This window comes from Alosa pseudoharengus, unplaced genomic scaffold, assembly GCF_046254945.1.
Source record: "Alosa pseudoharengus isolate Yale_2024_CS ecotype anadromous, Long Island Sound unplaced genomic scaffold, YU_APseudo_1.1 YU_APseudo_1.1_scf_2, whole genome shotgun sequence".
Classification (NCBI taxonomy): domain Eukaryota; kingdom Metazoa; phylum Chordata; class Actinopteri; order Clupeiformes; family Clupeidae; genus Alosa; species Alosa pseudoharengus.
The window spans coordinates 14435779-14460064 of NW_027468663.1; the positions used below are offsets into that span (position 1 = coordinate 14435779).

General features: G+C 41.6%; 1 protein-coding gene and 3 non-coding genes across 6 annotated transcripts in view; 1 reads left to right on the plus strand and 3 right to left on the minus strand.

The window, feature by feature from the left end:
- Positions 1–14836, plus strand: part of LOC143133901 (uncharacterized) — a 41788-nt gene extending 26952 nt beyond the window's left edge. For 2 of the 3 annotated variants that reach the window (XM_076293848.1, XM_076293849.1), the window contains exons 8-11: positions 7397–7499; positions 8925–9022; positions 12636–12729; positions 13221–14836. In XM_076293848.1, coding sequence (XP_076149963.1) covers positions 7397–7499; positions 8925–9022; positions 12636–12729; positions 13221–14248 — 1323 coding nt within the window. In that variant the 3' untranslated portion in view covers positions 14249–14836. Of the gene's footprint in view, positions 1–3290; positions 3775–3890; positions 3998–4733; positions 4846–5332; positions 5461–7396; positions 7500–8924; positions 9023–12635; positions 12730–13220 lie in introns of those variants that run through there. The other variant, XM_076293850.1, reaches the window with a different exon arrangement.
- A 1106-nt stretch (positions 14837–15942) lies between these two features.
- On the minus strand, positions 15943–16015 carry trnak-cuu (transfer RNA lysine (anticodon CUU)). Its single transcript has one exon. It is a non-coding gene; the product is annotated as a tRNA-Lys (tRNA).
- A 752-nt stretch (positions 16016–16767) lies between these two features.
- On the minus strand, positions 16768–16839 carry trnae-cuc (transfer RNA glutamic acid (anticodon CUC)). Its single transcript has one exon. It is a non-coding gene; the product is annotated as a tRNA-Glu (tRNA).
- Positions 16840–17339: 500 nt separating this feature from the next.
- Positions 17340–17413, minus strand: trnat-agu (transfer RNA threonine (anticodon AGU)). Its single transcript has one exon. It is a non-coding gene; the product is annotated as a tRNA-Thr (tRNA).
- Between the last annotated feature and the right edge of the window lie 6873 nt (positions 17414–24286).

Genomic DNA, 24286 nt, shown 5'->3' on the forward strand with positions numbered 1-24286 from the left:
CTACTGAAGCTAACCACTGAATTGTAGTATATGTTACATTTTGTAGACGTTAGGATATTTTCCAATATATGCTCCTGTTGGCAGCTTGACAGCAGTGAGAGAACCATTAAATAGCAACAGATGTGCTGATTGTAATTGGGAGTGAATCTTTATTTGTTTGTTGCCAATGTCCCTTAATTCTATTTCATATTCATTGCTGAATTAGTTGTTTTATGCTCATGTGATGTGCTTGTATATATTATGACAGCTACAGTGTATGTTCAACTGAAAATAAAATTCTCTTGCAGAAGGAGTGTATTGTAAGGAGTGAAAATCCAGTTTTGAATCCTCTTTTAAAATATTTTACATGTGCAAAACAGATAACAATTGTGTTTTAAAGATATGTATATAAATCCTAAGGTCCACATCCATTACATCCATTTTGCACTCCATAATAAATAGCTATATAGGGCTTACTTGGATTAATGTAGAGTATGTCAAGTGTGCCATTATGCCATATTTACCACACATTTCCCCCATTTTGTTATGAAGAGAGTCTGGCCTCTGATGATTGGGAAATGTTTCCTCTCATAACTGGCGTAGACTTTGCATTATCTGCCAATCACATTGATCAGGGATTCCTAACGTTACTTCCTACTTTGCCTAACCTTTACATTAATTTACATATTACATATATATTTAATTTTTTTTAGGTTTGGAGTAGTAGTAGTAGTTACTACTTCCATTTATCACAGCCACTTTCGATTTCGAAACTATAGCGTCATCCCCTCTCGTCCCCCTTTGTGTCCAAGGGAAATGTTAGTGTATTGTTTGGCAGACTAGTATTTCACTGAAAGGAGATTCTAGGGGAGCATGGCCAGGCTAATGAAGCTGAAGACCATAAAGGTCTTGGTTACTTCATTCCTAGAAGAGATTTCAAATCTGATCAGTCCAGAACCAGAAAAGAACTGAAAGACCCAGATTGAAATGGTCAGGAGGATAAGTGCATTAGACTCTGTAGTTTGACAAACAACTGTTTTACAGGTTGATCAGTTGGATGATGAGATGAGGATTTATGGTGAGGAGTATATTCCAACCAAGAAGAGAAGGCCTGTTGAACGACAGCCCATAGAAGATGTGAAAAAAATTGGGGCACTACACTTGCCAAAGATGGTGGATGGATTGAATGCATCACGATGCAGGAGAAAAGGATGCAAAGGGAAAACGTTTATCAAATGTATTAAATGTAACATGTATTTGTGTGTTTCAAAGACAAAAAACTGCTTCCTGTTGTACCATGCATGATCTGTTGGCGGTGCTGAGGTGACCTAACAACCGAGCTTTAGGTGACGATCAGTTGTGCAGAATGCTATTTAATCAAAAAGTTCCACGATGTGATGTTCTTAAAATTATGTTTTACTGTTCAAATGTGTTTCTCTCATCTGTTTCTTAATGACCATGATATGATATGACAAAAAGTCAACACAGAAAAACAATACAACTATTTTTTATATTGATGACATTATATTCTGGGATCAAACAAGACTCTTGTCCAATACAAGGGACAGGTGATGGGAATAAATTAATACCGGAACATGTTTCTTTAAACCTTACAATCATAATACTTGTGCTATCTATGTTGATCAGAGTGAAGAGGAAACCTTGTGAGAAGTTAAGCAAATTAGAGGATGCAGGAGCACTTGATATTTTATGTCAAGCAGAGGAAATGTAATGATTTTGGAGTGTTTCAGTGCAAGTAAGATAAGCTATTGTATTCATACAATCCAGTCTTATCACTGTTTTACATGCCATCATATGTGAACTGGGGGCAACAGGTCAATTATCTGAAGCAAGCTTCAAAGCAATGCCAAATTTCAAATGCTGTTAAGCAGAAACATGCTCGACAGGTCTGTCACAGTTCTGGGATGGGCTACAGAAGGTGTTTGTGTTGAATAATTCCCATTTCTTCCAAAACCAATACCTAGAGTGCTAAAGGTCAGCAAAGCTGTAATTGCAAAACATGTAGCATTATTTGATGAATGTAAAGTCTGCTGAATAAATAAGTAAAAAAATGTTAATTCATTGTCAATTGCTTATTTCCATTTATTCATAGCAAAAGTATAATTATCTGTCAAACCCATAAAGTGATTGATGCTTGAAGCATGACCTTGATGGTTGATGCATCATGGATGGATGGAATGCACAATTGTACTGATTTGGAATGCATGACTGTACTTATATGGAACTGTACTGAGAACATTTTCTATTCCTCTATTTTCTTGCAGTTCATGACGGCTGAGGATCGTAACACTGCAGATTCCACATGGTCACCCATCACAACGTCCATCCAAAGACCTGGACAAAAGAGGTCTGACAAGAAGCGTGAAAGGAAAAAACGTCTAACCTGTTCAGTTTGTGGTCTTTTAACTCGTTGTCCAGCAGACCTGGTGATCCATCAACGTGTCCACACGGGAGAAAGGCCATACTGCTGCTCTGTATGCCCAGCCCGTTTCACACAGAAAGGATATCTAAATGTCCATCTGAGGGGTCACACAGGAGAGAAGCCATACAGTTGCCCTTGCTGTGAAAAGTGCTTCTCAAAGGCCTCCTCTCTGAAGACTCACATGAGGCTGCACACAGGAGAAAAACCATTCAGTTGTGCATACTGTGACAAGAGCTTTGCATCATCGAAATACCTTAACAAGCATCAGAGGAGAGTTCATACAGGGGTCATGTTTAGTGGAGAAACTAGCCACTGAATTGTAGCCTAACATAGTAATTCTGGAGTGGAAAACATGACGTGTTGCATGGTGTTAAAATGACCTTAGCCAAGCCAATTAAGCAACTTGATTTATGTTTCATATTAATTGTTGAAATATTATCCATACATAGAACATATCACTGCGATGTCACATTCATGTACTGCCATATACCACATGTAAGATTAAATGAATTCTAATCCCTAACAATTATCAGTTTCTGAAATCGTAATTATGGCTGCTGAGGACAAGTCTACCAGGACCAGGACATCAAATAGGCCTAGATTTGTCAGCTACAAGGGCCAGAATTTTGTATTAGCAGAGGGCCAGAGTTTTACAATTCTCACCAAATTAAAGTTATTTTCTGAGAGTGAGCAATAAGGTGTAACCAGAGAATGTCTAACACGGGGCTCTGGTGTAACCATTTGTAATGTATCCATGGTGTCCGTCATCCTCTGGAAGCATCAGTCATGGCAGTCGGCATTCTGATTCGTCAAATGGGAGTACTGTTTACCTCGTCATAGCTACGAGACAAGCGGAAGTAGACACAATTTCACCAGCTGCTGTTAGCATAGGCTGTTAGGCTGATCCTACTGCAAATACTATTTTTACGAGTTTGTGACTTGTATAGTTTTGTGTAATCTACATACTACGTGTACTGTTTCGAGCACTGCGTGTTGCTTTTTTTTTGGTAACAGCAAACAGTTGACTAAGTCGCTTTGAAAGAATAGCACAATGTCGAATCGTCTGGCGTTCCAGACGCAGCTAGCCTCCATCATGGAGGTTTTAGCTAATGCAGCCGTGGCAGAAATTTGTAAGCTTGTGGACGACGATTACGCCGTTATTCATTTGCAAATGTCTCAGTGTCAAAGAGAAAACAAATCACTCAAAAGGAAGTTGCATTTATTGGAACTTAAAATGGCTCGGGGTTATGCCGAAAGGAGAATACGTGAAAGTGCCATGAGCAACCGCTTGAACAGAGTCCATGTTAATGCAAACATAAACATCGTTGATAAGTACAGAGAACCTATGTCTGGTAAGTCCTTCTTTGCTTTCAAACTGACACCAGTGACACATCATATCACATATTATAACCTAGAAGATCAAACTATTGGAAATAATTTTTAACGTTATGTTTTCTTCGATTTACAGAACACTTCAGATCCGATGGCGGTGTTCTTGGTAGACAAATGAATATCGGTTTATGGGAGGATGCGTCTGGTGGAACCGAACCTGTTCATCGCTTATCAACAACTGAAGTATGTGTTAACGTGGGGTTGGATCGGTGTCTGTCGAGTTCATTTATATATGCATATAGTACACTGAAAATGATTATCCACTAAACATTAAACCTACTGGAGACTACAGCAAAGCTGAATAAACTGTATTCTTTCACACAAACATACGTCACAGACCACTTGGAGGTGCAAACAATATTGGAGTTTTGGTTGATTTGACCATCATTTAACTTCGAAACAGGCATTTTACTTTAGATAGACAATAACAATACATCATAGGAGTGATCAACGTCAAAAAAATCTAGAACCGAGTAGCTCAACATTTGACACCTAGATATGTTTAGTATTCTAAAGACATCAAATAGCCTGCTATATTAGTTCCAAATTCATAGCCAAGGAGCCAGAAGTGTACACGCATGGATGGCTATAAAACTGCTTTCATTATACAACAAAATACTTTTATAACCCTTGAGCCAGCTCCTTACTATGTGATCTCAATGGCGATGCAGCGTTTGTTTGCACCTCAAACAGCATGGCATATCTGGTTACCGCCCACAAATGCCCTATGTTTGTGTGAAAGAATTCCTTCCTAATATAACATGTAGAACCAACCATCTCAGCTGTAAGCCAACCACCATCTTAAATATAATTGTGTATTTTATTTACCAGTAAAATGCACACAGTGGCACATAGGTGTTTCTAAATGGCAAGATGTGCATTTAAAGTTAAGCAGTTGTAAGGAGTCACCTTCTTCTAGTCTGCAGGTGAAGAGTTGCCAGGGCCTGACTTAGTGCATGTCAAAGAAGAGAGAATGGACAATGACTCTGGGGAAAGAGACACACAGGAGGGTCTACAAATCAGGGAAGATGGTAAGTGGGATTTGTTTTTAAAGTGGGGATGCCATTCTAGTTACCTCTCTGCATTACTGAACCAGCTGAAACACCAAATGTGGCCAAATGAGTTGGTGAAATGTTTTTGAAGATTTAATCTTACTCATGTCCTCAAAATTAAGATTTTTTTTATATTTCATAATCACAAATTCCCCACACGTAGGCTGCCTGTTACTGTGGCATTGCTTTAAAATGAGTGGAATGGCTTATATTCAAATACTATATAATTTGTTTCTAAATAAGTTATAAGTGAGCACCATATTGACTACATTAACTGGCAGCACAAGCACTCTGTATCGGTTGTAAGTTGGGACCAGGGTTACATAGGTGATCATTGATATTCAGTTACATTTTTGTCTGTCTTGATTGGTTTATATCCCCAGTTTGATCTATCTGTGTGTAAGACTGCCATGGAAATAATTAATCCTTTTTTCCTAAAATGGTTACTTTCACTCTTGATTTGCAGGACGTGTAGAGGTCGGCTCTAGAGTGGAGAGATCAGGCTTTGAGGACAGCCGGAATTCACCAGCCGCGAGTTCAGAGGAGCAGCCGCAGTTGCAGCGCAGCAGCAGGACCGGCCGGGGCACCGTGGAGGTCAGTGGAACCACTGCTACCCTTAAGTCTGAGCCAGAATTTGAGGTCGTGGAGGGGGTGTCCCTGGACCCCCCTAAAGGAAAAGATGAGCCAGAGTTTGGCACTGATGCAAGTGCTGGTTCGCTGGAGGCGTTCTTTCTCCCCGATGGGAAGGATGCAGTCGAAGCACAGCAGCCCTCTTGCTCTTATGCGCTGGCAGGCCAAGAAGCAGACAGTTTCCAGTCAAGCGGAGCACAGAGGCAGTCGGAAGTTATTGACGTTGACTCGGATGAGGAGGGGGGTGAGCTTAGCACGTGGAATAGTGATGATCCATTGTCAGAACAGTGTCAAGCACAGAGACAGTACAGAGGTGACGTCATGGAGAAACAGGGCGCAATGTGTCTTGACAACTTCACCATGCCCCCTCATGCAATGATGGCGGGCAGTGATATCTCGGTGCCATCCAGTTTTAGGGACATGAACGGATGGGAGAGGGTTGGTACCACAAGCTTCCTGCCACCGCCAAAACCATCCAGGGCAGCAAAAGGAACTGGGGGTCCTCGGGAGAAGCTCTTCATCTGCTCGTACTGTGGCAAGGCGTTCAACCGGCCCAAGAAAGTGGAGATTCACCAGCGGATACACACTGGGGAGAAGCCTTTCCGCTGCGCTACGTGCGGGAAACTGTTTTCAGAGGCGGGCAACCTGAAGAAGCACCAGCGCGTCCACACTGGAGAACAGCCCTACAGCTGCTCGCTGTGTGGGAAACGCTTCGCCTGGATCCGCAATCTGAAGACACACCAACAGAGGAACCACCCTGATATATACACAGGAGATGATCTTATGATGCAAGGGCCCAGCTAAAAAAAAAAAAAACTTTTGTAAACTTTGTTGGAGTGCCCGTCTTCCATGGACATGGACTTCCTTTGTATGTGTGTGTGTTTTTCCTCCTCTTTGTTGATTATGTTTGAGTCAAGTTGGCACAACTGTTTTGTAGCCAGTTGTAAAAAAAAGTTATTATTATTATTATTATTATTATTATTATTATTATTATTATACTATATAATAATGTTACTATTATACTATTATTACTATCAAAGAGTTTGGAATTTTGTTAGTCCAGATGCAAGTTTTTTGTTTTGTATGTATACTAGCCATGGCATTTCAGGAATTAATGACACTTGTTAAAATTGTCTGACTGCTTGCATCTTTGAAACTATTCCTCTTGAATAAAGGATATTTTATCTAGTTCTGTCTCAACTTTGTATTAAATTAAGGCTAAGGAATTTTCCACTCACCAATGGTCTTAGTACACCAAATATTATATTCAATTATGCCATACTTAAAATCAAGCACCTTGACACAATTCAGCTATTGTGTTCTTTTAAAACTGGTGAGTGATTGGATTTATATGTTATTAATTGTGACCAAGTTAAACATGTCTATTACCTAGTTTAGACAATATTATTTCTCATAAATGTATCCCATTGTGCACAGAGTTGCACTGTGTCTTAAATCATCTGGTTTGTTTTCAATAAATTACATTTTGTAATGGAAATGTGTTGTTTACCTCAGCCTTAGATTAAAACGTTTGGATGCATGTTTATGTGAAAAGCTGCATATTTGTTTATCTTGTTTTACATAATTCTGCTCTTAGTTAGAGGCCTACTTCTGGTGGACACTTCCAGAGATTAATGCATCTAGAGTATTTAATCAGCTGACTCAATATAGGAGAAGTGTAAATAAATCACAGATTTGGGTCCATTCTCTCCATTTTGTGGTGAGATAAATCTGTCAAAAATGTATTAATATTGTGCTTCCATGCAGTAAGAGCTCTTAGACATCTGACATATACATACATATATAAATGTGTGTGTGTGTGTGTGTGTATTTATATATACGACAGTGCTGGCCAAATATCATGCTTATAATGGGACCATGTGTCCTATCTCTCCCCCAGCCAGAAGATATGGAAGAAGGAGAACCTGACGTACTGTTCATTAAGGAGGAGAGCTCAGAGGAAGACCAGGAGGGCAAGAGAAGGGGGTTGAGTGTACAAGAGGGTGAGTAGCAGGGGTGTGTCTATGGGGAGGCTGGGGGAGATAATGTCAGTTAAAATAAAAATCAATATGATTTTTAGTAATTATGCAGATCATAAATAATATAAACTTAATATGAATTTCAAAATGTATGAAATACAAACATATGATAGGAAGCCACCCTCATTGGGGGGAGTCTATGTTGTGTAATGTCTATGAACTCCACTGGTGTGGTGGGGGGCTCCCAAGAAAGTATCAAAATACTTGACTTGACTTGACAAAACAATCATTTTGAAATTGTGACACTAAAACTGTTATCATGTATTTTTCATTGGCTATGGCTCCTGACTGATGCATGAGATAGATGGCCTACAGAACATCTATGATTCTGTAAATAATTATTATTTTATTGGATTTGAGTTATGGTACTCAAAGATCTGATACATGACTGCACACATTCACTCCTCAGCACTCTCAAACATTTCCCAACTCTGAACTCACACTATACTATACTGACTTTGCACTCATTCACTCCTCAGCACTCATGACCCCCCCCCCACACACACACACACACCTGCATGACTTTTAGCACTTTTACATCCCTCTCCCTATGCTACAGACCTTTTATTTTTTTCTTATTTCATCACACGTCAAAACACACACACACACACACACATATCTGACTTTCTCCAACTTTTGCACATAGAACTTTTTATTATTTATCTATCTACCCATGTCATTGATTGCCTAGCCTTTCTGCCCCCCCCCCCCCACCCCCACCCCCATCCCCAACACACACACAAAAAACACACACACATCATCACTGTCATCACCTCACATACATACAGCACACTGCTTGCTACAGTAAGCCTCCTCTACATACTTGCTGCACACTGCCTCCCCCCCCCCCCTACATACACAGCACATTGTCTTCAGGATCTTCTCCAACACATATCCTATACATACTTACAGCACACTGCCGCCATCTACCCACACACACACACACACACAGTCACTGCTCCACTCCCCTCCCGCCCACACACACATCTTCACTGTCATCACTCACATGCATCATACATACAGTACTCTGCTTGCAATAGTAAGTCCCTTCACCATACTTCAGTACACTGCCCCCCCCCCCCCCCCAATACACAGCACATTGTCTCATGAGGAAGCTTCTCCAACACACATATTGCCCCCCCCCCCCCAATACATGCACAAATAGGCTGGCACCAGACATAATTTCACTGCATTTCTTACATCCAGTAACTATATGCATGTGACAATAAACTTCCTTGTATCCTTGATATGATACTGTTATATTTTATTTACCGGGTTTAACAACTACATCTAACAATTAGCAAAAAGAAACGATTTTGGAGTCCGACCATTTTTTTTATTTTTTGTATTGCTTCTTTGCACCAATGGTCCTCCTTTATCTCTCAACAGGAGTGGTTGAGTCCAGCACCGGTGACTCTGGAGTGGACCACTCCTCAGAAGCACAAGTGTTAGCATCCGAAGCAAATGTAGAAATCAATGCTCTTGAGGTGAGTGCATCACAGACATTATCAGGTCTTTGAAATGTTTACAGCAAGGGCAAGGCAAAGTTCTACAGCAAGGGCGTCGGAGGTATTTCAAACCTGGGTGGGACAAAGTAGCGGGGGTCAAGGCATGGGTGTAGGTTTACGGGGGGACACTAGGTACTAGTCCCCATCAATATTTTGAGATTACAAAATTGTCCCTACCAATCCCTAACTCCTTCGTGCTATTTGGACTAATTCCGACGGCCAGGACGACTGTAAAAGAAACACTGTCATTTGATTGGCCAAGTGTATGCTAAGTTATCAGGGCTGTCTACCAATACATGACCCAAAAAAGGCCAGTGTAAAACATCTTAATATACCGTTTGCCCTTCAGCCCCTTTTTGTGCTTTGTAGATCAGCTATGCCACCAAAGAAGAAAAGGGATATACAAAACGTTTTCATTATGCAGAGTCTAAGTATGCAAAATAACTAGCCACACAAACTGGTAACAGGTAGCCTAACATGACCAGGCTTTTAAATGCGGATTCTACTGTGAAAAACAACATTAACTGTATGTGTTATATATAATATACCCAGGATATTGTCACAGCCAAACTTAGCTTCTGTAATCTTTCAACCAAGGTTAGGAGTCATGTTGATTAGGGGTGTGCAGCACGGACAGTCGCATAGCCTATAGCACAACAAAATAGAAGTCACATAGAGTTACCCTGAGCCATATAAAGGTATCTTTATATGGCTCTGGAGTTACCGTGTTACTGGCTGTAGCCTACCTTAAGTTAGAATCTTGCAGTTAAACAATGGACAATGGATCCGAGGCATTTTCTTGGTCTCTAATGTAGCCTATTTGTGAATGTAGCCTGCACAATGCAAAGAAATAAAAGATCAACTATGGTGTATTCCCATATTCACAGAAATGAACTTATTGAGAGACACTTATCTCTTCTATGAATCCAGAAAGATGTGCTTTGACTTGTTCGTTTTTTGAACATTTATTTTATCTAATGACATAGAAAACATGATTGAATCCACATATCCTTACACTATGCACAACTATATCCACTAACCTAAAACCATGAGACTGAAAGCTAATTTACCTTCACGTACTTCTTGAAGTGACAGGCACTCAATTAGACATAGACACCACAAATGTGATGACATTTAAAGGTAAACTATGCAGTATTGGCAATTTCCTTACTGTTTTTTTCGGTTTTTGCTTATTTTTCGCTTGGTCTGTCATGCCGAATGTCTGAGAAACTCCATCGCTACCTTTTTCTAGCCGGTGCCTGGCGTGTATGTGTATGTGTATTTGAATGCAGTAAAGCATTTCGTTACACTCGTTATACTTCCTGACACTGAGGCCGTCGGCCCGTCGGCCCACAGTTGCAAGGGTGGTTTTTCCGCTCACAGGCGCTAGGGGGAAGCAAGACGGCCACCATTTAACCCGAAAAAAGTCATATAACCATTCCAATGACTCTGAAGCTGGTAAATGAAGGTAAATTAAGCTAAAAAACTTGCATATTAAGCTAAAAAACCTGCATAGTGTGCCTTTAAGACAAGTGTACTGTGATGTATTCAAGTTACTAAATATGTTCAGCTATTAGTAATTATGCAGATCAAAATACTATAAAAGCCATAAAAGCCATCACATTCTACGTGTATGTGTGTGGAGGGTCAATCAAAGTCTAGGATCACCACCGATGTGAGTGATCACACAATATTCAATATTAGGCTACTGATGGCGTCAAGGTGGTGGGGGCCCTCAAATTTTAAAAATCGCAAAAAGTATCGAAATCCAGTTTCTTCACTTGGTATCAGTATCGAAACAATAATTTTGGTATCGTGACAACAGGAGTTGGGGATGTGTCCCCACCAAAGCTGAAACCAAACTCATGGGTCTGGGGGTTCTCCCCCAGGAATTTTTTTAACTGAGTAGATGTGATTTCCTTTATTCTGGTGCATTCTAACAGGTGGCCTACTGGAGAAGGGCAATACCTTTTTTTGTTCACATTATGTTTTGACTGCACAAGCGAACCTGGCTGAGCTGAGCATGCTCTCCAGAATAACAGAAATTGCGCTGCATTTGGGTTAAACCACGATTCGAATACTACTAATATTAAACAACGACTAGGCTCAGCGCCGGTTTTAGCCTACTACATTTGGGTGGGCTCACTGGGCTGGTAGAAATGTTGGGTGGGCAACATAGCAAAGCGGTCAGATTGGATCAAAATTGACATAAACACAAACACAAAAAAATCAGTACTACCTAGTTTGAGTTGCTGCAGCCAGCGATAGGCAGTATTTCTGATACATCTATTTAAAATAAGTATTTCAAATACGAAATAGTATGTTGTCATTTGTATTTTATTTTGTTGAACAAATGGCTTCTTATTTTGTATGAAAATACTTTATAGGTGTGTATTTGTAGTGACTTAAAAGTGCAAAACATTGAATGCAGCCTGGGACTGGTGCTGACAGTTGTTGTGATCAGAACATTGAGATTCAGGAAGATGATCCAGTGCAAGATGAGTAACGTGTACGTGTACAAGTTTCTTGATAACTTTAATCATCCTATTGGAACACATGGAACAGGTTATGTGATTGTCCTTCAACATTGCTCAATCTAGGCATGCATTGATGATGTAAGAGACATTTTGTACCGCTTGACAAGTTCAGTTGTGACTTTTTGAGTGATCTAGGTGAGCTGGGTGCTATCCAGACATGAAACAGTTAAGCAAAACAAGACATTCAGATTAATAACATACGCGTTTCTTTGTTGCCTAGCCTGTAAATAGGTAAACAAATAGGCATTGACTACTTCTGTTACTATAGCAAGGTGGGCTATTACAATTTTAGACAGTTGCTAAGATGGCTAAATTGGATCAAACTTGGCACATATAACCTAGGCTGAATCGGCCAGGTTAATCGAGGAGAATAGGGCACGATTATCTTTACATTTAGCCTAAGGTTTCCGTGGCATTGTGTTGCCCCATCCACTTTTTCCTTCAACATGTTGCTTTTACGTGAAATAACTTAACTTACCCTACCATGAATTTGAGTTTGGTTCATGGTTTATCTGTTATTTGGACCCTAACGTTCTTCTTGTAGTACAAATCTAAAGAAGACAAGTAAGTGTTCAAAATAAAACTTCACCTTTATTTACAACCAAGATACAGAATAGGGTAGACTAGCCATATTTCTAAACACTACTTGTGCTCATTATGTGCTTCGCATTTCTGCTCTGCGCTTGGGTGCAATAATTCTGCCAGGAGGTTGCAGTGAAAACATGGCATGTCACTGATTTGGGTATTTTTTGGGGGGTGGATTCAATATGGAAGCTCACATAAAAAGAGGCAATGAATAGATTGAAACAGTGATGTCTACATGGTAAAACTGTGTGTGTGTGTGTGGTGGGGGGGGGGGGGGTCCAAACTAATAATACTAAAAAGTGAGTGGGTCCTTGTCCCACCCTTAAATAATGGCTCCGACACCCATGATCTACAGTATACTTGTATTAGAGGGGGTGGTGACAATACAGAAATGATGGCTTAATGAATTCAATGAAATCAAATGAAATAAAATAAATGGGTTTAATGGGTGTTTCCTGCATCATCTACAGTCTGGACCAATGGAGCTGTCCAAAGATGAAGACAAGGATGAGCTGGTGGCCATTGATATTGTGCCATCAGGAGGAGTACAGTCCAGAATGGAAGGTAGTATCATTCATTATGTCTGAGATGTTTATTTTGTATGTTTTGTATACTGTTGGACAGGTTTTGTAATTGCTCGGTTTCTTTAATGTTTCAATTTATTTCAGTTGTAAAATGGCCATGTGTTGGAGATGAACACGATTCATTGTGCTCTGGCCTTTAAAAAAAAAAAAAAAACGCTGAAAATTGGCAAAGTACAGGATAAGGTTACTGAACATATTGCTAAAAGACTATTAGTTGAGCAGGCTAATTAGCTTTAGTCAGTGTAAACTGTAATTGCTAATAATGTTTGCAAGTCAAGCCTGCTGATTGTTAGATCGTTATCTCAACCAATTACATAAACACAAAAATTCATCTTTAGCTTAAAAGTTGTCTTTCTGAGTATCAATTTTGTGTACAGTTTGTGTAAGATTCATGTGGACAGTAACAGATTTCTTTAATGTTACCTAGTAAACCTTTCTAAATTATCCAAACCTCTATTTTTGTGGTCTCAGGCTTTGTGGGCTCTGAACCGTCTAGAGAAAGAGTCACACAGGTACTGCAGAAACAGATAGCTCCAAAACGCACCAAAGGTGTCACCTCCGGTACTATATGGGACCTGACGGGCTCTGATGACACGCCAGAGGGGAAGCTGGAGACTCACCCGGCTCAGGGCCTGCAGAGAAGGAACAGCAGTGCAGCCCTGGGCTCAGACTACCCCCTGTACGAGAGGCCTGCAGAACTGGACAACCTCTTCTCATGCTGGCCCACAGAAAGCCCACCTCGACCGGGCGAGCCCTCTTGCTCCTACTCCTCCAGCGACCCAGACCCGGATCAGGACTGTCTCATGGTCCACCCTGGGCCTCAGACGAGATCCGTGGCGGTCTGTGGTGCTCCAGTGGTGACTGGGAATACAGTGTCCTCCTCGGGGCCACAGAGGGCGCTGAGGCCAGACGGAGTAGTGGCTGTAATGGGCACCAACCCCAGACTCGCTGAGTGGCACTCGTCCACCGTGGCAAGGAGTGGTCAACTGCACGCGCTGCGTAGGAGTCAGACGGATGCCATCTCTCTGGAGAGTGCCACCAGCACATGCCCCCCTCCATCACAGCTCCCCCAAAGAGTCTCCGTAAACCCTGTCCCGTCAACCTTCGCTAGGCTCAGGCCATCCGACATGTCGGCAACGCAGATTCACAAGTCCTTGATGGGGCTGTCGCAACAGCAGCAGCCTCCACAGATTCTCTTCCCACCAGTGGAGCGTGTGATAAGCAAGAAGTATGTGTGTCGATTCTGTGGGAAGGCGTTCGCTGGCCAGTCAAATCTGGAGGCACACCAACGCGTTCACACCGGGGAAAAGCCTTTCCGCTGCACTACCTGTGGGAAGCTGTTTTCCGAGGCAGGCAATTTGAAGAAGCACCAGCGCGTGCACACGGGAGAGAAACCCTACACCTGTGGCCGTTGCGGGAAACACTTTGCCTGGATCTGCAACCTGCGCACACACCAACAGTCAGCTGCCTGTGGAGGGGTTTCAACAATGAGCAAATAAACATTTCAATACAGTTAAAAGAAGGGAGAAAGGGCCACACTTTGCATACATTACGTTGTTTTTTATTGCAATTTCAGTACAGTTACCATAAATAAAGTGACAAGACTACCCATGACTGGAGCATATAAGTGGTGGGAACATGGTAAAAATAGCAGTTGCCTCTGAAATCATGTTCTTCTAAAAATTAAAGTAGCACAAGTAAATGGTAGGTAGTAAAATGATGGCTTGTTAAGTACTCATTTTGGCGCTGGGCAGTGTCTTTAGGTCTTATGTGTCTTCTGATATGCAAAGTTAAGTTGAGCCTGTGCCACTGCCTAACTATATCAATGTAAAGAATTGGACCAGTGAAATGACTCCCAGTTGTTTGTCACATTACTACAAATACATGTACTACCTCAGCAATAGATGTAGATTATGTAGCAGTTAACTATACAATTATTTCTCCTTCCTCTCTATGGACAACTGACCACTTTACGGGTATAACAGTGTTAGCTGTTGTCAAGACCATTGAGTACTCTTGTTCAGTTCAAATGCAATGTTTTTTTTATTATTATATATTATATCATGACAGTAAAAAGCATAACTGATCATTTGTGTTAACTTGCATCATTCCTTGACACAAGTATGGAACACTATCATAGATGGACCATCTTTAGTTATTTAGTGTTGACAAATAACAACACATTACTTGTTTGCTTTGAGGAGCAGACTAAGCAGTGATGTTAAAGGGATATTCCACCATTTGGGGAATTACACTCATTTTCCACCTCCCCTTGAGTTAAACAATTGATTTTTACCTTTATCCAGTTCATCCAGCCGTTCTCTGAGTCTGGTGATACTTAGCTCCAGCCTAGCATAGATCATTGAATCAGATTAGACCATTAGTATCTCGCCTGCTAGCATCACGTTTAAAAGTGACTAAGATTTTCGGTGATTTTCCTATTTAAAACTTGTCTCCTGTAAAGTTAGAAAGTGTAATAAGACCAATGGAAAATGAAACGTGGCGATTTTCTAGGCTGATGACATGGAACTATACTCTCATTCAGGCTTAATAATCCAGTCACTAACCTCGTCTGCTGCACCTCAACCTTGTTCCTGGAAGTTAGCCTACAGGGACTATTTTCAGGTGCTGCATGATATGTGCTGCTGCCTTGATTATTCGCTGGAAGGAGAGGACTTTTAAACGTGATGCTGGCAGGCGAGATGCTAATGGTCTAATCCGATTCAATGATCTATGCTAGGCTGGAGCTAAGACTCAGAGAACAGCTGGATGAACTGGAGAAAGGTAAAAATCAAATGTTTAACTCAAGGGGAGGTGTAAAAAAAAAGTTGGAATATTCTAGTAGTGCATGAAATTAGCCTGGCTAGCGCCACCACTTCTCAATGAGACGTGGTCTGGGAACCAAACTTAATTTTCTCGTATTTGAAAAAAATGCCCAGATCCGTTTATTGGGTGCCACGGATGTCTATCAAATGCGTCTGTGCATAGCTCATCATCGTCTTGCTTCCCCCCTTGTTCTGTGATTGGTCCCCTATCTCAGGCGAAAATTTGCTCCATGGTCTCCAGGCTGCCTCAGCAGCGTGAATCAAATTGCGCGCAAGGCAGCATGGGAACACCTAGGCTAGCATGAAATGTCTCCATTACAAGATTGGACATTTTACATCGAGTTCTCCTTTCTAAACTCAAAACAAGTCGCCCAACGTGGGGCTCGAACCCACGACCCTGAGATTAAGAGTCTCATGCTCTACCGACTGAGCTAGCCGGGCCGGTACTGACATCTTGTGGCATAAATTATAAAAAATGAGACAATTAAAGTCATTGACATTGACAATTAAAGTCATTGACTCTTGGATTGGAATTCTCTTCCAATTCTCGCATACTTATTACAATGTTCATATGTGCTCAAGTGCGTTCAAACTGCGTAACATGTTTAAATGTTACTGCCGTCATTTCTGTTAAGTGCACGGAGTTCGTGTTTGAGTTGAGACGAGCAGACGACCCTACACTGTTGAAATTCACACACCATGCGAACACACAGCGCACCTCATTAAAATTTACTGACGTACGCGGATTGGAAATTGTATATAATATTCATTAGGCATTATTAATCATGCTATCACTGGTATAGTGGCTGTTTCTTTTTCTTCAGAAACGGACGAATCAGGTTAATGACTGTTTTAACTCTAGTTGGGACTAGTTGGGACACTAGGACTTGGTTTGTCACTAGGTGTCAGTAGTAGTCCATTTTCCTCCAAAAAAAAACAACTAATCGAAACGAGCCAACAATGCACACATGCTACCAGATTTAGTAGAAACCATATGCCTACAGTGGATTCGTCGAAGTTCGGATCGGTCTGTCCCGTGGAAGTCTGCAACATCAAAGTGAGAGTCAGAATGACAGGTGAAGACGAAACCTAAAATATGTTCGCTGTCGTTACCTCGAATGTCTTTTCTCAAAGGTCTCTACGACAACCACGAGGTTTGCTTGAACATGGATAGCTGGAGGAGGCAAAACGTATTCCCTGACCGGGAATCGAACCCGGGCCGCGGCGGTGAGAGCGCCGAATCCTAACCACTAGACCACCAGGGACCTGGTTATGATGAAAATATGCTCTAATAAAAAAAAAATGTACCGTGCTTATTATTTACTTACCAACGACTCAAATCAAGCACAAGTTCATTTGTAGGCATGTTTATAAAGGCTAGGCTATATTGATAGCTAGGGACAAATAGGCATAAACATTGTGATTCGCATTAGAACACCCTGATCTTTCACTACTTAACCAATTTTGCCAAACCATCATCATTGATCATCTGTTTGCAAGGTTTTCGCATGGTTTGCTAGGTCAAGCTTGCTAGACTAATAATTTGGCTTGGGTGTAGGCTACCGATGTCAATTTACAGGTAGGCCAGTTTTCAGATGCTAAACCACAAATATGCTTAGCCTTAGTTAGTCCTACTAGACATTCTCTGATAATTGGGTATAGTATAGGCCTACCGATGTCGTCTAGTAGTCTTCGGGTGAGTTTCGGTTGACATAACAGAACTTTTTCCTCGGGGATTTCTGAACAGAAAACAGCACTTCCCATAAGGCACCGCTGGGATTCGAACCCAGGATCTCCTGTTTACTAGACAGGCGCTTTAACCATCTAAGCCACGGCGCCCGTAAAGTATGTTTAATGTAAATGTCATGACTTCATGACACTATGACTAGGCTACATTATGGTCCGTTATGATTTCATCCGTTATGATTTCTAAATCCGTTTAGTATAATTTCGTCCGTTATGATTTCGAAAAGCCACTAATTTCGTCCATGATATTAAGTTAGGCTATTTTACATTACATTACATTACATTTGGCTGACGCATTTTTAGCCAAAGCGACTAACAACATGGTAAACAGTTTAAGTTTTAGAGCAATTCTCAACTATTTTAGGACAATTTAAAAAACATTATAGTACAGTAAGAATAAGTGCATCAGTGAGTGCTGTTTTTACGTGTCAGTTAAGACGGCTGGTGAGTGCTAGGATCAGTAAGAGTGTTGCTATGAGAGGAGATGTTCTCTAAAGAGCTGGGTCTTCAGGAGTTTTTTGAAAATGGAAAAGGATGTCCCTGCCCTTGTAGGAACTGGCAGTGTGTTCCACCAACGAGGAACAACAGATGAGAAAAGTTTGGATTGGCTTGAGCGTACCGGTGGTAGAGCTAGACGTCGTTCGTCTGAGGAGCGCAGCGGTCTGGAGGTAGTGTATGTCTGTATGAGGGCATTCAAGTAGGTGGGAGGCAAGCGTTAGAGCTTTGAATTTGATGCGGGCCGCCATAGATAGTCAGTGTAGCTGGATGAGCAGCGGGGTAACATGTGCCCTTTTGGGTTGGTTGTAGACCAGGCGCGCCGCCGCGTTCTGGATCATCTGAAGTGGTTTCACTGCGCAGGCTGGGAGACCTGTCAGGAGGGCATTGCAGTAGTCGAGTCGTGAGATGACTATTGCCTGAACCAGAAGTTGGGTAGCATCTTGAGTCAAGTAAGTCCTGATTTTCCGTATGTTGTAGAGTGCGAAATGGCATGACCGGGCGACTGAGGCAACATGATCTGAGAAGTTTAGTTGGTTGTCGAGAACAACTCCTAGATTTCCTGCAGTCCTGGTAGGTGAACAGACAGGGAGTCAAATTTGATGTTGATGTTGTGGTGTATGGTAGGTTTAGCTGGGAGGACCAGCAGTTCAGTCTTTGAGAGGTTCAGCTGGAGGTGGTGTGCCTTCATCCATGTAGCTATGTCTGAGAGGCAATCCGAGATCCGTGCTGAAACCAAGGGGTCATCAGGTGGAAAGGACAGATAGAGCTGTGTGTCGTCTGCATAGCAGTGGTATGAGAAGCCATGCGAACGGATAATCTGTCCCAAGGAGGTGGTGTAGATAGCAAAGAGAAGGGGGCCCAGCACTGAGCCCTGGGGGACCCCTGTGGTGAGATGGTGAGGTGCCGTATTTCGTGGACGGAATGCCTTCTGTAATGGTCAGACAGTAAAACTATCCCCCTACCAGCTCCACCAACCCAGTATCGCAAGGATTCGTTGTACTGTCACGTTTTATTCGTTGTAGGCTACATCGTTTTAGTAACATTAGCCTACTGGTTAAAACAAATTGGAAAGCGTTTACCGGTAGTTTACCGCCCTTAGCTAATCCACTGTTTGCGATTTGGGGCTATACAGGGCCGGACTAACCATTATAGGGCCACTCCACGCCCATGACACAGGAGCAGTGGGAGCCCTGGGCACAGTCAAAATATTATATTAGCCGAGTTCTATATCACATAACGCAGTCCTCACTTCCCTAATCATATGCAGATTTGTGCAACCTGTGCGATCAAAATGTTATATCACGTCAAAAACAGTGTCTGTAGGCTAGGATTGCCACATGCTACTGGATTTTGTGAATTTTCGAGAATGTTTATGTCAAAATGCACCAACTTCGTGTTGCAATGATCATGCAGCAGCATCTAACTTGTTACTCAATTAATTGGGAAGCGCATGTACCAGAGAGATATTGCAGGTTTCAGGTGTCATTGATATCCCCTTTTAATATAACTGCTTGTAACAACTTAATATTATGTATAGTATTGTTAATATTGTGTTATCAATGTCGCACAAACAAACAAGGCTAGAGTTTATGGATTAGCTGGTGAAAGGGTTTTATGAGAAAGCTTAGACTGAGCGACCTTAAAGTGACAATATGCACCATAGCCTAAGTTCAACAGCATACAATAGCAGCATTTCTTAAAGCAACACCAAAGAGTTTTATGTAGCATACCTTAAAATAATGTTTCCAAAATCGTTTCAGTGGTTCATCAACTTGTAACAGGGTGCACTTCTGCATTCGCTTCGAGACCCTCTATCGGCTATAACCCACTGCAAGTTTCACAGATCGCGCCGTAGCGGATCTGTAGTTCGATGGAATGAGACATAAGAAACTACAAATTAGGGGTTTGCACGGACGTCACGTTCTGGGCGGTAACCCCCCAGATAGCAAAGGGGCGTTGAATCCACGTTGAATCAACCTCTGCCGCTTCAAACAAACGTGGATTCAACGCCCCTTTGCTATCTGGGCCAGCTGCATGGCCATGTTGAAGCACTCCGCATAAAGAACTGAAAGAAGTACAATGGAGTATTATGCACTTTAAGTGATTATAACCAAAGTCCTTTTAGGCCAGTCCCTCCACTCGGTGGCCATACTGCAACGTTTTTTTGGGCACTCATCGGGCATCCTATTCGGCAGAAATGCGCGTGCGCAAGGCTTCACGACACCAATCTTGCTCCAGCAGTGAGTTCACAACACATGATTGGCACGATGTGTTCACATCACACCACATGATTGGCACGATGTATTCACATCACACCACATGATTGGCTTAATGTATTCACATGTCGACGTTTTGCCGAGGAAGAGGTGGGATGTGCAGACAACGCCATATTGGCGTTACAAACTAGCCCCATGCATTTCTATGGAGGATTTTTTGAGTGCTCTCCTCATTAAAAAAGTCTGTTATAACTATCGTGCATCGTGTTTCCATCTAACTTCCTAATGCGCATTTAATCTATTCGAATAAGAAATCCCGTTTGGAAACACGTGAAATGCGCATCAAAAAACCTAATGCGCATCTATATTTGATTCGCTAGAGGGGGGTGGATTAACTCTCGATGCGCATAAGGTAGGCTATAATGCGAATAAAGTTGATGTGTTGATCGTGTGACGTAACCTTCAGAGAATCTCAGCAATCTCTGGCGCTTCCCTATAACATTAGGTAACTTGATGTGTTCTCTTGCTTGTTTCCGTAGAATAAAACAAACTGAATACACACATCGGTGGACAGTTGTTTTGCTGACGCTTAACTTTTCGCCAACAACTCGATCGGCACACATCGCAAGTTTATAGGCCTACAACTAGTGCAGTGCCCGTTCAAACATGCCATTCCTGTAGAAAACCTGTAGCCCGATTACATGCCCGCAGGTATGCCTGCTTTAACAATAGGATGATAGGGAAAAACATCATTCCAGCTAAGCATTCAATAATGTATACTGAATATTATAATATATTAGCCTATAATTAATGTGCAGTAAGCAGGCATGCCTGCATGTGATTTCTACAGATCAGAATGGCATAACAAATGTTTTGAGTTAACAAATTGGGTTGTTTCTAGCAAGTGCTGAGTCACTATGGGACAGCAAACATGTTGGGTTAGAATGACCCAGCACGTAATTTAACCCAACTTGTGGGTAGCTGAATCAACCCAGATATTGGGTTATTCTGACAGGGATGTTGGGTTACAGTGACCCAGAAAATGGGCATGTCCTTTTGACCCAATAATGGTTTACATTAACCTCTTTAGTTGGGTTCATTTGACCCATCAATTTTGTTGAATTATGTTATGCTCTTTTTTTTAGCTTGTGGGTTATAAACATACAAGCCAATTAAAGCAAACAAGTTCAAAGAATATAATACTGACCATTTTGAACAAATTACTCACTTAGTACTTAATCATCATTACTCACGTAGTACATCTATCACTAAGCTACTAATTTTTACGTTTTTCTTTCCAGGAGCCAAAACATTACACATTTACTCTCTACTAATATAATGAGATACATTTATTTAAAATGTATCAAAAGTTAAAAACCAGGAAAAGGCAGTCATCATACAAGAACAAATACTGAACCATAAACCCGGGGACCCGGTTCAGTTTCAGCACAGTCTTTCCAAGTCTTTCTCAGTCGCTTTCTTATTGAATCCAAACACGCAAAAACTCCAAAGTGGCCATGACAAATACCATGAAGGGAGTTGGGGCTTTTGTACTCAATTCATAGACGGCACATTTGGAGCAACTCTCAAATAGAGGAACATGGGTGGAGGGAAATTAACATCAAAAACAAGACTTAAAACACACATCAATAACATGGAGGAGACTACTCTTCCAGGGCTTTTCCGACCAAAATCACAAATGCCTGGGACACTGTCTTCATCTCCGAGGCAAAGATGGCCACAGGTCTGAGGGGGCCATGACGGGGGTCCTGTCGGTAATAGCCATCATAGGTAGTGCCATCAGGACAGACCGACTTTGCCATGGATGGTTGATGGAGCCCACTACACAATCAAACAGACACATGAAAAGTGGCGATAAACTAAACAGTTACAGACACAAATACATGCACACATATCATAAAGCTATATGTGATTCTACTTGTGCATTTTTTTGTATGTGTATGTGTACAGGGTCGGCCCTACAGTACGCTATTCTGGGTCGGGGAGCAACATCATGCACAAGGTATCATTTTTAATTTGTAAAAACTTTTCTGGGCCCCCCTCCAGACTGGGCCCAGTGCAGTTGCTCACGTTGCTACCCCTCCAGAACCGGCCCCGTATGTGTGTGTGTGTCTACCTGGTGAGTGAACTCTTTTGCAGGCTGGGAACTTCTTCCATATGGAAGTGGCACACATTTGAATATTCGACAATGCACTCAGCGTTCTCAGGGCAGCAGTCCTCACAGCACAATGCCTGCAAACAGAGGGAGACTACAATTAATAAGTTGCACACAGAACACAGAACATAAAAAGACCATCACTGAAGCACTACACTCACGCATCTTAAATGAACACATAGTTCGGTGCAAGTCAGGTACATCAAACAAAGGGGAAATATTAAATGAAGAACATGTAGCCAAACACTACTCTTCACAACCTAAAGTGCATCATATCCCCTATTAGCCAAATGTATAATTGCCCCCATTCACATCCATTAAAGTCTGTTAATTAGCGTGTTTCCATCCAACTCATGCGAATAAGTGATGCGCATCCGTGGTGCGCATAAATTAAATGCGCATTAGTCAGCGTTTCCTTAGCTTGGTAGAAGCTAGATTGCTAACGTTAACGTTAATATAGTCAAACACACGGAAAAACCCCCCGCTGTTGTATAACAAAACATATAATAAGCAGGCGAACCGTGTTATGTTCGAATTAAGCAATAAGCCCCCAGAGAACGTAGTTTACACTTATTTTAGAAAAGCGTGTTAATGTTAGGCACAGCGTGAAAGTGGAGGGAACAGGGAGGCTAACTTTTCCTTGTAGCTTCTACTCGCCACATGTTGCTGGCAACCAGCACTCCACATGAACTTGAGCTAATGGGCAAGCCGCATGTTGAGCCAACCTTCGGCTAGCGCTTAGCTTGGTAGATAGACCTCTCCAGAATATATCCCGCCTCCTAACTTCCGTATCCATCCAACTTCCAGGCGTGGATTGTCTATGGGAAATAACATGGTGTTTTGAAAGATCGTACCTGTCAAACTCTGTAGGTGACAAAGTAGAAAAAGCTGCTGGGCAGATTGGCCTACACACTTCTGCCATCTAGTTTCCACTGGATTTTTTGATTTTCGGTGCCGTTTGAGTAGTATAGTCTATAGTATACTACTTAAACGGCACCGACAATCAAAAAATCCAGTGGAAACTATATGGCAGAAGTGTGTAGGCCAATCTGCCCACCGGCTTTTTCAACTTCGCTACCTACAGATGTTTTACCGGTATGATATTTCGAAACGCCATGTTATTCCCCATAGACAATCCACGCCCGGAAGTTGGATGGATACGGAAGTTACGGAGGCGGGACTTATTCTGGAGAGGTCTATTGCGAACATTTATTTAGTCAAACATTAGAACATTATACATTAGAACAATTACTAAATATTTTCACATTTGCCCTCTTTAGTGAGGCCCAAGTAAGTGAAGAGCTGATGATCTGTTAGAATTATAGTCATGAATTATTGGAATTGTTGTCTAATCTGTTTAGGGGTGTCACGATTCTCCAAATCCTCGATTCGATGTAATTTTCGATTTTAAAGTCACGATTCAATTCGATTTTCGATCTTTTTAAAATATTACTATTAATGCATTCCTTATATGTTATTTACTCTTTTTGGCCTTTTCTTTTTCGGGGGGCTTTTATTTTGAAACCGCTTTGAACCGTTCCAACCGCGAGGTTGTAATGTAAACAGAACAGTCCGTGTACCTTCTGTTCATTTGATTTTCAAGGTTGAGACAGTGATCAAAAAACGGATTTGAAGACCTTTACCTAAAACAGTACTTCCCAGAGAAAAATAAAACACAAATATTGAAGCATTTTGTGGAAAAAATAATCAAATATACAATGAGGGTTTGAATTTCAATATTGTAATTTCAATTAGTCATTATTCAGGTTAAAAATGAAAACCCAGGCACACGAGGCCACCACACACTCAACAAGCTACTGTATGCTGACAGCATTTTTTTGCCACTGCCCGAATGGATAATTGCTAGCCTATATGTTCATCAAAGGGAGCAAGATGGTGATGTTGAAGGACAGTGATCTGCACATAGAAAAAAAATCGCCAGAACATTCCAAGCTTCTCATTTTGATCGATATGTAGGCCTAATTTATGTCCAGGTGTGCTAGGGAGTGGGATTAAGGTTGCGTGCACCCTTCGAAGAAAGAGGGGAAATGTCACTGAAAAGACAATAGACATCAT